Here is a 15,924-nt window from a genome sequence, read left to right on the forward strand (position 1 = left end):
GGTATAAAAAAAAGTAAAATCACAAAAATACTGAACTCAGAGGAAAATCAATTCGGAAAGTCTATAATCACATGGCAAAATCAAATAAAAAACGCATCAAAAACGAATGGACAAGAACTGTCATATTCCCGACTTGGTACAGGCATTTTCAAATGTAGAAAATGGTGGATTGAACCTATTTTATAGCTAGCTAAACCTCTCACTTGTATGACAGTCGCATCAAATTCCATTATATTGTAAACCCTATTCTTGATCAATCGTACAAAAATGTTTCATTGCAAACAGTATGTAACAATTAGCGAAGTACAAGACTCCGGTGTGATATAGAAAGCTCTCCACATATTGGGCAGTCCATTATAACCTTACCTTGAAAGAAAACTGAAGACACCAACAGTGACAATTAAAATGCATCAGTCAAAGAAACAGCGACAAACTTAACAAAACCTAGAAAGATACAAAACCAAACAAAAGTACAATAACAAAATTACCTTACTCTTAGGAGATTTAAAACAGAAAGCCCCTATCAAATGCCTGTACCAAGTCAGTAATATAACAATTGTTACTATTCGTTTGATGTGTTTGTCATCATTGATATCAATGTATTTCCATGGTTTTAGTTTGTAACTGCCATTATTCTTTTTTATTTCTAATAGGCTCCAAAAAAGTAGTTAGAAAAATTACCATTATTTTCGTGATAAATACCTATTTGTTCTGGATTCTGGTTTAACAAATGTCAAAGTAAGGTCATATGCATTAAAAAAAATCACTGTCTATACAAATTGGAGTACTTCAAACTAATTCAACTCAATTTTTTATTTTCAAGATCAATATGCATGCAAAAATTCTTATATAAAATAAAGTTGCAGGTTTTAAAATATTTATTTCAAAGAGAAAAACAAAACATAATATATAAATAAAATATCAATAAATGTCATTTATGCTTATGTTAAAAAGACAAACATGTATCCATACATCTGTAGTGACTGGAGTATATAATGGGTGGTATTTTAATCTTAGCCATGTTAAATTTACTCTGATATAAGTCTTTTCAAAGTGTTTTAAAAGAATCAGAAATGTTTTTTTATGTTACAAAAACGTAAGACACAAATTACAGATCTGACAGTACTTAAAGTTACTGTAAGCCTATACAAAGTCAATAAAAAAACTAATTATAAAGTATGTACATTATATTCAAGTCATTCAAAGATAAAATATCACTTGTCTTCAAATATCACATTCAATGGATTTCAGACATTAACTGTGTTTGGTAAGTCACAAACAAAGATACATTAATGTACTAGTACTTTCAGAAAACCTCAACTTTTTTAATCTATATTTAATGTTTTGTCCATTTTCATTGATATTGAATATTCTTCATAGAGTTAAATACTTTAGCATTAGAAGAACTGTTTTTGACCCCACAATTGTAGTACATTTGATATACTGTTAATTCAAAAATATTTGCAAGCATTTACTATTGCAATAGTAGAACAACCTAGAATTCAGAAAATACCATCAAATTGATTTTATGCATTTATGAAACTTATCCATTTGCAGTTTTTGAAATATATATACTTATATTCTATAAAATGTGAGTAAAAAAAAACTTCAAACAATTGCTTGGTCTTAAAATGTTCTTATGACGTTCTTTTATGGAATGTATAGTGAATTGCCTTCTAAATGGAACACTTTTATAGTGATATCAAAGTCGATGAACACACACATTTTGTGTTACAGATATGTAAACCTCATATATTCAAATTCATTAGGTAACAAATTTCAACATCTTCATTGCATAAATTGTGATATTGCATTTCTGAAGTTAATGGATTTGCAACCCTTCCTGAATTATTTAAGGAATGACTGTAATATTTTTTCTGTCTATAAAGAAATAACATAAAAAATGTGGTGCACACTGAATAACGCGCGTAGCGGGTTATTTAACAGTGTGCACCACATTTTTTATGTTTATATTTCGAATAGACAGAAAAAATATTACAGTCATTTCTTATAATTTAATTCTAAATTCCATTTTAAACCGTAGAAAACCATGAAAAAACGTTGATGACGTCATGGTCACATGACTAAATTATGTCTATGGGCTCATAACAAAATAACGTCAGACAATCAGAAGACGCGTTACATCCAAAATTAAATTATTACTCAATACTAAACACTACAATGAAAGTTCAAGGCCGTATTTTTTATCAAGCAAAATATGTTACTGTGTGTTCATTTATAAATTAACTAGTAAACTGTTAACTACAAAACTTTAGTTTTTACACTTTGTCCTTCATATTAACAATCAACAAGGTAAACAATCAGTAGAAGGTATTTACTGAAGAAAAAATGAAATCCCAACTCTCTCTTTTTTGCTATCTTAAGACAGTCATACTTTAACACACAATGATTTGAAGTTGAATTTTTTCAGATTTTTTTCATTAGTTTTGTGAATTGAAACCCTTCATTTCCTTTATGTACTGTTTAGTCTATTACTTGCAAAGAAAAAATGAAACCACTTTCACAGATTCTTGAGCAATTCAGCGTAAATAACAAATCAGACTCCGTTAATCAGAATATGACAAACTTACTGTAGACTTTTAAAAAACACACAAAACAAACATCATAAAATTGGAATGTAACCAAGTGTAAAAAGAAAAATGCAACTTTTTGGAATCTAATTATTTGGATGGCAATATGATTAAATACATGACAAAGATAGGTGTAGTTGAAAATTCGTCACACTCAATGCTGAAAGGCACTAGGGAAAACACTAGACTTTATTAATTAAATTGTGTTTCTATATATGAATCGTAAAAGATGCGGTACAATGATACTAACTACTAAGCAAATGCAAATTTATAGTTCGTTTCTGTGTGTGTTACATTTTAACGTTGTGTTTCCGTTGTGTCGTTTGTTTTCTCTTATTTTTGAGTGTGAATTCACATTACTATAAGACGTGTCACGGTACTTATCTATCCCAAATTCATGTATTTGGTTTTGATGTGAGCTGCGTCGGATAGAAATCGACCTTATGCAAATGAATATCAATACATCTTTTAACCTTTTGTCGGGTTGAAAAAATCGCTATGAACAATCAGTATATGTAACTGTTGATATGAGATAACTTTGTTGATATGAAAACCCTATATATCAGACCAAAATTTATCTTTGAATCGTTTTTTAAATGTTCCTCAATTAAACAAAATCTTATACATATATAAACATACGTACACTTACATAATGTCGATTTCTATCCGACGCAGCTCATGTTATATTTGTTATTCTCATAGGATTTTTTCTAATGCTTAGTCCGTTTCTGTGTGTGTGTGTGTGTGTGTGTGTGTGTGTGTTACATTTTAATGTTGTGTCGTTGTTCTCCTCTTATATTTAATGCGTTTCCCTCAGTTTTAGTTTGTTACCCCGATTTTGTTTTTTGTCCATGAATTTATGAGTTTTGAACAGCAGTATACTACTGTTGCCTTTATTAAGCTTAATAAAAGAATATATAAATATTTTCAAATAAATTACCCAATAACGACTGAGTTCAATACAATGTAAAATTAAAATTCTGTAAAAACAAATATATACAAAATCATACAAATGAAGCAAAATAATACATAAACACTGTTTCAGATGAAAAATGTATAAATCTTATTCATGGTGTGAATAGCTGGAAACATGTAGTACATTTAAAATTTATTGGGGATATTTCAATTCAGTTTGCAATAACAGAAAATAATTCTTTTAGGAAATTCAGTGATCACACAAAGATATTTGTAACCTCTTCTTCAATTTAAAGCTTAAGAATACCCTAATGTTACAGGTCATAACAACTTTTTTGTGTTAGTACAGCAAATCACATATAAATTTGAACAATTTTTTTAAAAATACAATCATAACTCACAAATACCTTAACAATTTATTTCTTGCTGTAACTTTTTTTTAGTAGTTTTGAAATAACCAATTTGGGTGTGTATTTAAATGGAGCATTTATGAGTTACAAAAAAAGACATAAACATGATAAACACTCCTTAAATTATTATGGTTTCAGGAAATGTTGCATTCTGTATTTCAACAATGTTTTTGTTTGTTTGTGAAACCAATTTCCTTTTTTTCATATATACAATGGACAAAAATGTCTGAATTTATAGTTCCTTTATGTTTTGGATTTCATAACATTTTTGGGGTGTAAAGTACAACAAATCACAAAACACAAATTCCAAAGTACAATTCATTTCTTGCTTATATTTTTTTAACAATACAGAAATGTATTCAGTACAGATAATAATTTAGAAGTATAATCAAACATGTTTCCCAAACATTATATTATAACATGGTATTTCAATGTATTATGCAATAAATGTATATTAGGCCATTCAAATCAAAACCTCTGTTTTTCAAAATCATGAAAAATATTTTCTCAGGTACTATATTTTGTATAACTTTCTGATTTGGGTACCCTTTTGTGGTTTAACTAATGGTCAAATTTATTATCTGATAATGAAAAAAGTACATACATAATTTTTTTAGTGGTGATTCTATACCATTAGCATGGTCAGTCAATATTTTGTTAATCTAGTTTTCTTTCTTTGTTATCAAATGGCTGAGGCAAAGTTTTAAACAAAGGAGGGGTGATCAAAATCCATTCTTATATTGTTTCAATGAAATACAAAAAATATTAACGGTATGAATGTCCTCTCAGAGACTAGAAAACCTCTAATGTCTAATAAAAACATGAGGTCACCAGATCTTACCCAGAATGTGTTACCAGGTAATCTGGCACAGAGGTAAAGATAGAACTTTTATTTATTTACTATGAATAGCATCAGATCTATATTAAAATTCTTCTTCAGTATCTGTTCCTCCTAGTAAGGGTTGTTTCCCTCCATTTACTGAAGAGGAGCTGTATTTCAGCTGCATTGTCATTGGTGACAAGGAAGATAATCTCAATCTTCTATGTCGATGAATTCTTTGTTGTCGACATGCAGCTATACTAAATATTCCTGCTACTGTTGCTATAAATACCAGTAATACAATATCTACAATAAATTAACATAATTTTAGTTATTATGCAATTTATTTTATGTTTTATGTCCACGCACCTAATTGGTATTAAAATTCCATTACGGATAAGTTCTTAAATTACACAACTTTTTTATCCAGTTGAAGCTATCTGGGACCTTGTTTAAACAATGCACTATGCATGATATTTTTAATGAGACCTGTTTAAACTACCGTAAATACTTCAAACAAAATATTTTTGTACTTCAATTTTAATTTTGAAAAAGTGGATCATAATCTATCAAAGTTTACTAATGACCGCTTTCGAAAGTTTTTCCTCCCTCAGCTCACTACTGATGACCTCTATTTATCGGAGGCCTGACCCTAACAGGAAGTTGTATAAATGACTGTTTTCCCGGATTGGACTAAATAGCGATAAGGTGTATTAGATACAGGTACATGTAGTGCTTTCATGTATATGGTTCAACTTGATTGATTTTAACGCCACTTTAACCATTGTCTAATTTTCATGATGGTCAGTTTGTTTTGATGGAGGAAGCCAGAATGCCCAGAGTGAACAATCGACCTTTGGAAAGGTAACTGAAAAATTGACAGGCTAGTGATACATTATATACCGATTGTGCATTATGCATATATGGTTTCAACTTTCAAGATAATTATTCATGTTATTCTGCAGAGTACAGTAGAATCATCATTATTTGTGGGATACCAATTCTTGTACATTTAGTGGGTTTCATTTCACTGCAAATTTTAATGTTTAACATGTTTAATGGAGAATACATTTTTTTTTTATCAGTTTGTATATACATGTATGCAGACATTAGCAAAACCATAATAGTTATCAAAGGTACCAGGATTATATTTTTGTATGCCAGACACGCATTTCGTCTACATAAGACTCATCAGTGACGCTCATATCAAAACATATATAAAGCCAAACAAGTAAAATCTAATATCCCTGAAAATACTTTTTTCCCTCTATCAACGAAAAATTGGTACATTATATCCATAAAATTAAATGGATCCACAGTATCAGTAACACACCTTTTTTTCTCTTCTAGGATTCCACACTTCGACAGTCTGCACCGTTAGCCACTAGTCCGATGCCCCAGACTAGTAAATATTAATTCGGACTGGTGAAAATTTTCAAAATTTTTTATAGTCATATAGGGACAAGTTTTGATATTTAGTGTCCGGACTAGTAGATGAAAAAGTTTTTGGTGCAGACTGCTTCGATGATTATTTGAAAAGTTTCTACTTACAAAAACATGCTTTATTTAAACATTTGTTGAACATTAACATTGTAAGACTGTGCATGAAGGAGAACTTCTCTTTTAAATCTCACCACTTCACCCTATCTGTTTCAAAAAGAGAAGTAACTTCTCCCTATGATGCTGAAGTAGTGTGAGCCCTGAATAAATACAGACTAACAAAGGACAGAGGCTACTTACTGAACAAATTGCAAATTAATTTGTTTACTTACAAATAAGGAATGTTGAATCATAGCTTAAAAAGCTTTTGGATTTATGAACAGCAGATTTAACCACCAGTAAACTCTCCACATTTTCCAAGGACCCGTTATTTGGGGCTGGTTTAATTCCAAGGATTTCACACATTAATGGATAGATGTCTACATTATTAAATGTGTCTATGGAGAAGTCTTTTTTAAATGAGGGTCCTCTTGCAATGAAAAATGGATGCATGTCTTTAAAACTGTTATTGTATCCATGATTTCCTTCTGAAAAATAATATTTGACATTAAGCTCTAAATAAATGAGAAATCATGTCAAATAAATCCCCTCTGACAGCTATGCATTAACAGTGCTCTCCCTAGGCTTTTTTAGGGATGGGGTATGGGTATTCAGCGCTGTGCTAAAAGCAGACTGCAGTGGTATCCAATCGAATATATGCACTATTGTTTTTAGAACTTTGAACTTTCCAGTGTTAATCTGTACAATTCCAACCAGATGGTGGGCCGGTTGATTTATTAAAAAGATCATTTATTCACCCAAAAAATTCAAATGTTGAAGGTCAATTCAATACAAGAACTAAGTGGGGTCACTTTAACTGTCTAAAAGAACTTTTTCTTTCTGGAATATGATTGTTTCGACATTTTACTCTCTATAATATATATCTACTTTTATTTATAAATTTTTAAACATCCAGAATTTTGACGTTCAGCTGACATTTTGTACAGACTCTTGCCTCTATTGTAGAAGACCTTAGGTATATTTTGCTTTTCTGTAACACTTGGTTCTTGTCTCAATATAATTTACAACAGATTTCCTTTCAGCTAAAAAAATAATTTTATACAAGGGAAGAAATAAATCTTTTCTTACAAAAGGTGAAAACATACATGTACTAGTAACATACATGTACATGTACATTGCAAGTCCATGAAAGTGTAAATACATGTAATACCATTAGGCCATATATAGAATAGTATGTGTGGTTCCAGTTACATCTAAAAAAAAATGTTGATTATGTCCTACGGTACGGATTTTTTTTCTATTTTTTTTTTCATTCAGTCTAAGGGAGCAACATTCTAAGTTTAAAAGTGCTGAATGAAAAGCGACAAAAAAATATGTCAGGTAGTTTTATAAAGACTAAAAAGTAGGGTAGGTAGGGTAACTGGATTGCACACATATATTTTTATTTGGCCTTACCTCCAATCTTTGATTTATTGTGGCTAAGTGAATACTCTTCATCTGTCACTAACAAAAGAGGCTGTATTCTTCTGTTATGTTTAAAATGCATGTCATCTGGAATGTCAGCTTTTTTGTATACTGTTAAATGTGGAATGTTTGATAATTTTTTGTATAATTCGTCTTCTTTACCTGCAAAAGATACATGCATAAATGTTAAAAAATATATTGACATACATGTACATAACATATTGAAGTGAGATATAAACATGATAAATGTATTTATGATATATTTCAATGTCATCTTGTCATTGCTTGTTGCTGTATATATTTTTACCAATCAACATGATCAATTTGAATTAATACGTGTTTTTGGCTCCATTGACATGAATGAGCCATATCACTCATGCTTTAATCTACAAACATGACAAATGTAGGGGCAAAAAATCTTACATAAAAAGTACAAAATGTAGTGCCTCATGCTAAATATTAGTACAATGTCAGGGAACACACTTGGCATTGCCAATGTTACAAATTGTGATTTGTTTATTTGAAGTGGTAACGAAATACTGCTGCATACAATTTTATGTAGTATATTTACCTGACGATATCAGGATATTGGTATTTAGTCAAATCTTAACTGGAATTTGTGACACAATTAGAATTCTAAAATTTATAAAATGTAAATAACATGTCGAAATATTTAGGCTTGAAATAAATATATTTTTGGATAAGTTAATGCAAGCACACGAGGTGTATAGTGTCTTATACGATTACAGGTTTGTAATGTTTAACAACCATATTATGCCAGAACTCAAATGAAGTAGAAAGCTGATGTAACTTATCTGCTTTACTTGATCCCTTAAGACAAATACATGAAAAAAGTGTAATAACGCCGAACACAAACACAAAACAGAACACCATAGCCAACTCTTTATTCCAGGAGCTTCTAACTGATGCCAGATGCTAGAGTGTAAAATTGTAATTGGGACCTACCCAAAACATTTAGAACTTTTCTGAAAAAGACTATAAATGAAAACAGAACTATATCATCTTCCTATAATGATTGAATGTTAGAAAAATTGACCAGAGTTATCTTACTTTAATCACAGAGACATGCAAGAGAGGGGAAAGCAAACAATTTTTAATTTAAGCCTAATTAACATTAAAACAATTTTCCACTAACAAATAAAGTTACCTTATTGAAATATAAGGACTTTGCTAGCTAAATCTATTAATTCTAGTAGATATTATGAATGTTTATGACAACAGAGAAACATGCTATTTTATGTATTTAGTGTATGTAATGCTACAATGTACATGTACATCATGTACATGTAAGACTTTATCTAAAGTCTGGTGTCACTAAAAAAAAGTAATGGTGATCACTGTGATCCTTGATTTAACATGTTTAATGTCTTGTGTCATATGTAACATACATTACATTTGTTTTTTGTACTAGGACAAACTACATTGTATTAAATACAACAGGACTGAGTAAATCAGTTCAATATTATAAGATCATGAAGATTGTCTAATGAATATTATTGTTTGGTTTACAACTCTACTTACCTGGATTAGGAAGCACACTGCCAATAGGATCGCTTGAAAATATTCTATAGTCTAATGGTGAAATATAATCATCTAAGTTTATCATTTTTGATTGTGGAGTTGATGCCATTCCATGGTCACTTGTAATGATAATATCAGTGTCATCTAAAATTCCTTTTTTGTCTAATTCATTTAAAAGATATCCAACAGTTTTATCTAACTCTATGACCTTCTGATTTATTTCTGGATTATCTGGTCCTACTTGGTGACCAGTATGATCTGGTTCTTCAAAATATAATAATCCTAAATTTACAGAATATTTATCAGTGAACCACCGGACAATTGTGTCAACTCTTGTTTTGTATTCTACAGTACGGTCATACGGTAAATATTTGAATGGTAAAACACCTTTGACTGGTGCTTGATCACCAGGCCAGAACATTACTCCTGTTCGTCTACAGTAACCATGGCAACACTCATTTTGAAGTTGATTTGTTACCCATATTGGTTCCCCTCCATTGTCGAACCATTTTGAACTTTTTTCTTGATTTTCATTATAAATGTTAAAAGTTTCATTTAGCTCCGGATCAAACATAACATTGCCGACAATGCCATGACTTTCTTCATATAAACCGGTCACAATGGTGTAATGATTTGGAAAAGTTTTGGTTATGAATGCATTTTTAATACCATTTCTTGCATGTACACCTTCACTCATTAATCTATGAAAATTTGGTGTGGAATGCTTTGTTTTATTTCTCAATAGGTAATCCCATCTAAAGCCATCAAATGAAACTAATAGCAAGCGTGGAACTTTTTTATCAACTGCTGTTGCTAGAATCAGAATAAAAAAGGACAAACAGATTAGTAAAGTTGATATTTTAGGGAAAGGAACTATTCTGTGGATGAAGAACATTTCAAATTGTGTTGAATGTCTAGAAAATAACGAATGATTTCTCTTCTACATCCTGTAAAGGTCTATTTAGGATCTTTGGACATAAGTTTCGGATGAGCTGGCCAAAATTAACAACCGGAAGTACACAATAAATACTAATTCTGTCCATTTGTGGTACAGCTATAGTTGTTTTCCGGTTATCTTTATAAGAAGTGATTTTAAAAGTATTTTATGTAAATTCTAGAAGTGGTGCACTATAAAATAAACGTGAACTGCAAAAACATTTAAAACTAATATTCATTACTTAAAAGGATATCCCGACCCGGGTGACATAAAAAGCCGGGATGTATTGCTAGTAGGCTTATATAAATCTGAGACTACTATAACACACTATGTGTTATAGTAGTCCCAGTGTGTTATAGTAGTTCTGATAGTCTCAGAGTAGTCTCAGTATAAACTCAATAAATATCTGACATTTTTTCAATATTAAAGAGGGGGGCAAGGGGGGTCCCAATAACAGCAAAACAGCAAATTGATTTGGCTCATAACAGATAACAAGGAATTAAAATGGACAAAAACAGATAACAGTAAATGAAATAGTAAAATAATTCGGTCTTTGACAAATCAGTATTTCTTATTACGGATATAATCCTTTGTAATGCATTCCATTTTCTTTGACTATGTTTTTAGAATTAATTTATGTATCTAGAATGTGTTTAAATTAGGCACTGGCTACGGTTACATGGAAATGTAACAATAATAAAAATATTATTGTTACATTGGGGACTAAATGCCGGAATGCATGGTTGGATAAGGAACCGATTAAATACGAATGTAACAATAATTATTAAGGCTACGGTTACATTGAGTTATTGCTACATGAAAAACAGCAATGTTCGATGGGACTAGTAATATGTACTAAATAATAAAAGTTGAAGACATTATCTTATATTTACAATACATACAAGTATAACATACAATTTTTTGATTTTTTTATAGTACGTCCTCCATGGATTCTGAAATCGTACTCGGGCATCTCTTAAACTGAGTTTTACTATGCGTAGTGTTGTGCGTTTATTTTTCCAAATTGGCTAGAGGTATAGGGGAGGGTTGAGATCTCATGAACATGTTTAACCCAGCCGCAATTTAGCGCCTTTCTCAAGTCAGGAGCCTTTGCATGGCCTATGTTAGTCTTGCATGATTTTTTAATGTTAGTTTTTTGTGTATAATTCGGAGTTTAGTATGACGTCCATTATCACTGAACTAGTATACCAGGGGCGGATCCAGCCATTTTAAAAAGGGGGGTTCCCAACCCAGAGTAAAGGGGGGGGGGGGTTCCCAACCCAGAGTAAAGGGGGTTCCAGCTATATGCTCCCATTCAAATGCATTGATCGGCCAAAAAAAGGGGGGGTTCCAACCCCCGGAACCTCCTGGATCCGCCAATGTATACATATTTGTTAAGGAGCCAGCTGAAAGACGCCTCCGACGGGTGCGGGAGTTTCTCGCTACATTGAAGACCCATTGGTGACCTTCGGATGTTGTCTGCTCTATGTTCGGGTTGTTGTCGCTTTGACACATTCCCCATTTCCATTCTCAATTTTATACATGTATACAGAAGTTCACAGTGTTAGTTCACAGTTAGCAGACTTTGCTTTTGATGTATCAATTTTTGGTAAGTGCGTTTGTATAGCTGTATGAAATTTGTGTCTTGATATTGTTTCAGTTTCGTTTCAAACGCATCACATGCAAGTTTTAAATTTTTCACCCAAACAAAATTGGTAATAGGAATCTCTTCATCTTTTGTTCAAAGTATAATGACAGTAATACGAGTAGGTGTGCAGTTAAATACTTAAAAGTGAACAGTTTTCTCAGCCCGAGTTTTCAACAATAAATTAAACCATTGAACTTTATTTTTCGCCTTTGGCATTACTAATTTGAAGTAGTATCTTTAAGAACATCAAATCCATTAATACCTAAAACTATTTAAACACCATTTGTTGAATAATAATATTTATTATTTATTATTATAACAAGTATTAGACATGAATGAATTAAGCAACACAACTATGTAGAAGATTTAAGTTTAATAAATCTAGCGTACATTGCTGTTTCATGTAACAATAACGCAATGTAACCGTAGTCTCAATAATTATTGTTACATTCGTAATTAATCGGTTCCTTTCCCAACTTTGCATTCCGGCAATTAGTCTCCAATGTAACAATAATATTTTTATTATTGTTACATTTCCATGTAACCGTAGCCAGTGCCTTTAAATTACTACTCAATATATTATAATATTTTGTATACGCTCGTTTACGGAACGTATTATGATATACTGTTGTCCGTCTGTTGTCAACATGTCAACTCAAAAACTCTTTAACCAATTTGCATTAAACTTTGGGAAATTGTTTATATCTATTGACGTGAGCTCCCCCCTTTTTTTTGGGCGCACTACGTTTGCGCGCATGTGGGGATTAAAATGTTTTACGTTTGCGCGCAGCTTTTGATTACATTTGCGCGCATTCATTTTACAGGTAAATTCAGGTAAAAATTTAAATTAAGTTACAATTGACTAAATATATTTTTCATTTTCATAATAAACATGACTATCAATTATTAATTTTGAAAATATTATTTCTTAATTCAAATTATAATTTGTTCATATAAAATTGTAAAACAAATTTTAAAGTGAGCATTATAAACTCCGTAGTATAGCTTAAGACATACATGTAACTTCATTGCGAATGTATCAGAATAAAAAGTGTTTCATTGAATAGTGATCGTTTTTAAAATTAGTATTAATAAATAATTTAAGTTATTTTTTTAAAGTTACACCAAGGCACAAACATGGAGTTTCGGCACGTAACAACATGTGAAGTAATGAATTTATCAATTATACCTTTACCTTTTTTAAGATTAGCTATGTTTAAGCATTTAAACAATTTTATCTGTATAGATTTCTAGGATTTAGTGCTTGTGCAAAATAAAACGGAATTATCTTGCTCGAAATCCCACTTCCACCTCATCGTTGGTGAGCAGGTTAAATAATTGAACAAATTATAAATAAATAAGTATTATTACCTGTATTTTACCTGGGTTTACCTGTCAAAAAAAATGCGCGCAATTGTAATCAAAAGCTGCGCGCAAGCGCAATGATTTTTGCGCGCAAATGTAGTGGTAATGCGCGCAAACGTAATGCACCGCTTTTTTTATGAATATAAATTTTAGATTTTATGTTTCTGGGTAATGGGTTTTCATTTTTTTTTACATAAATAAGGCCGTTAGTTTTCTTGTTTGTATTGTTTTACATTGTCTTATTGGGGCCTTTTATAGCGGACTATGCGGTATGGGCTTTGCTCATTGTTGAAGGCCGTACAGTGACCTATATTTGTTAATGTTTGTGTCATTTTGGTCTTTTGTGGATAGTTGTCTCATTGGCAATCACACCACATCTTCTTTTTTATATTTTATTTAATAAAATTGGTGTTTTTTTTCAGTTTTCTGATGATATCTCAAAAATGCTTTCACAAAGCAAGGAATTTCGGAGAACTGTTTATATCTGTTGACATGATGTCACTTTCAATTTTTATAAATTTTATATAAATTTTACGTTTCCGAGTTAACGGGTTTTATTAATTAAAAAGGGGGGATTTTCCAGTTTTCAGACATTAACACAAAAATGTTTTCAGCAGTTCTCATGAAACTTTGCTGAAATGTTTATATCTATTGTTGGAAACTCTCTTGATTTTTATTAATTTTAGATTTTATTTTATTGAGTTAAGGGATTTTATTCATTAGAAAAAGGTGGTATTTTTTAGTTTTAAAAAATAACTCAAAAATGCTTTTAGCAGTTCTCATGAAACATTGGTGTATTGTTTATATATATTGACAGAAGCTCCCTTTGTTGCTAATTAAAAAAATGACTTAAAAGAGTTTGAATATTCTGACTTTTTCTAAATGACTATTTAATGAGGTGTGTGATTTTTTCTTAATAAGACTATGAGGCAAAGTGGTATATAGGGTAGAAAAATCAAAAGTACCAATTATATGCATGCAATTTATCAAGTACTTCGAACGAATTTTGACACTCCAAAAGCAATTTATTCCACTATTTTCAAAGGCCTTAAATTATTGGAACAATTTTTTTTATCAGGTACCAAGTCTACTAGTAAGTAGAATACATAGTTTTGTAGTGAAACAATCATGGCTTGAAACGAAATAAATCTTTGTTTGTAATGAGTTATGTGCAGCTTCGGACCCAAGTACATGGTTGGAACTTTCATTGTACAATGCATTTGGTTCTGCTTTGAAAAGAATCACAGAGCTGAGTCTATGTACCATACTAGTATTATATAAAAGGTTAAGTGGTTGTTAGGACCTAGTCCTTGTGATCCTTGTCAGATATTCCTGGCCATATGTTTTCCTTTTTGTCATATCAAGAATTGTTTTAATTCAATATGTTCGTACGGGAAACAAGGAACATTATCTCATACAAAAAAATTAAGATAGTTCTAAATACACGTTCATAAAAAAAATGTAATTTCTTACAAAGGATAATCATACTTGAATTGTCCTGGACCGTACTTCTGTGATGGGTATATGTTAATGGAATCCTTCTCTGAATACGGGATAAACATATTAGTAGTGGTAGACCCCAATGTCCAATGATCTTCAATTTATACCGTATATTGACTGTCAAAAAAATGCTAACATTCCAATTTTCAATAACAGTTAACAGCAAATACATTATCACAATAACAGATAACAAAAAAACTAAAAGCCCAATAACAGCTAACAAAAAATAAGACAATAACAGCTAACAGTAAATATATTTTCAAAATAACAGATAACAAAGAATTAAATTGCCCCATAACACCATAACAGTTAAACCCCTTGCCCCCCCCCCCCCCCCCCCCCATCATTAAAGAATTTAGTATCAAACGGACTTGGTTAGTGGATTTAAATATAATCATCTAGCATATGTTAATTTTATATGATTATTGTAAATTGAATTGTTTTATCATATTTCTGGCTACTTTAATCAGGAACATACATATAGACATACTATTCTTTAAATACCCGGATATAGTACTGTCAGTTCGGTCAAATTGTGTTTATTTTTGTTTAGACCTATACCTTGCTCGCCAAAAAACAAACATGATGATTTTAAGCAAAACAAGTGTAACTTAGCCATTCTCTGTTGTAAACTATCTTGTGTAGGGGCTGAGGCTACTATAACACATAGTCTCATTTTAGACCTATACCTTTCTCGCCAAAAAAAACATGATGGATCACCACATGGAAGTCCTAAACTAAAATATCTCCAAATTTCTTTAGTTTGATTCGTGAGTGTCCCACTTTATTTCTGACCTTTGATACCAGTAATCAAAAGTGAAATAATCAGGATATATACGACACCGAAATATCATATGTTTTATTGAAGTTCTCCTAGATTACAAGTACGAAAATATTTTAAAACATATGAAGACTTAACAATATTTCAAACTGAGCTAGTCAAAAGAAACATTGTCTTTAGATGACATCGTTCAAGATGGGATCGTAATGATCATGATGAAGGCAATAAAATGAACAGTTATCGAGAGTTATCGTGATGGTATCATCTGGTCCGAGACTACAATTGTCGACCCACAAATATAGTCCCTAGTGTTGACACTTTGGTCCAGCTGAAAAAGGTTAAAAATTAGCACTTCAAGTTCGGAAGCTGTCAAAAGATTTCAAGACGCCTTAAACATAAAATTGTCCATATTTTGAGTAAGGGCCGATGAAGTTTACTACGGAAGCGTATT

At 31.2% G+C, this 15,924-nt stretch overlaps 1 protein-coding gene across 2 annotated transcripts; it reads right to left on the reverse strand.

Moving 5' to 3' along the window:
• Positions 1-1,094: 1,094 nt before the first annotated feature.
• LOC143047623 (ectonucleotide pyrophosphatase/phosphodiesterase family member 5-like) lies at positions 1,095-10,264 on the reverse strand. Of its 2 annotated transcripts, XM_076220787.1 has the most exons (4): positions 9,243-10,264; positions 7,692-7,862; positions 6,509-6,763; positions 1,095-5,042 (listed from the first exon to the last, which is right to left on the reverse strand). In XM_076220787.1, the coding sequence occupies exons 1-4, from the start codon at positions 10,135-10,137 to the stop codon at positions 4,840-4,842; spliced, it is 1,524 nt and encodes a 507-aa protein (XP_076076902.1). In that variant the 5' UTR covers positions 10,138-10,264; the 3' UTR covers positions 1,095-4,839. The 2 variants fall into 2 exon arrangements, with proteins under 2 accessions (XP_076076902.1, XP_076076903.1); XM_076220788.1 differs by lacking the exon at positions 6,509-6,763.
• Positions 10,265-15,924: the final 5,660 nt, after the last annotated feature.

Source organism: Mytilus galloprovincialis, chromosome 10 (assembly GCF_965363235.1).
Source record: "Mytilus galloprovincialis chromosome 10, xbMytGall1.hap1.1, whole genome shotgun sequence".
In the NCBI taxonomy this organism is placed as follows: Eukaryota; Metazoa; Mollusca; class Bivalvia; order Mytilida; family Mytilidae; genus Mytilus; species Mytilus galloprovincialis.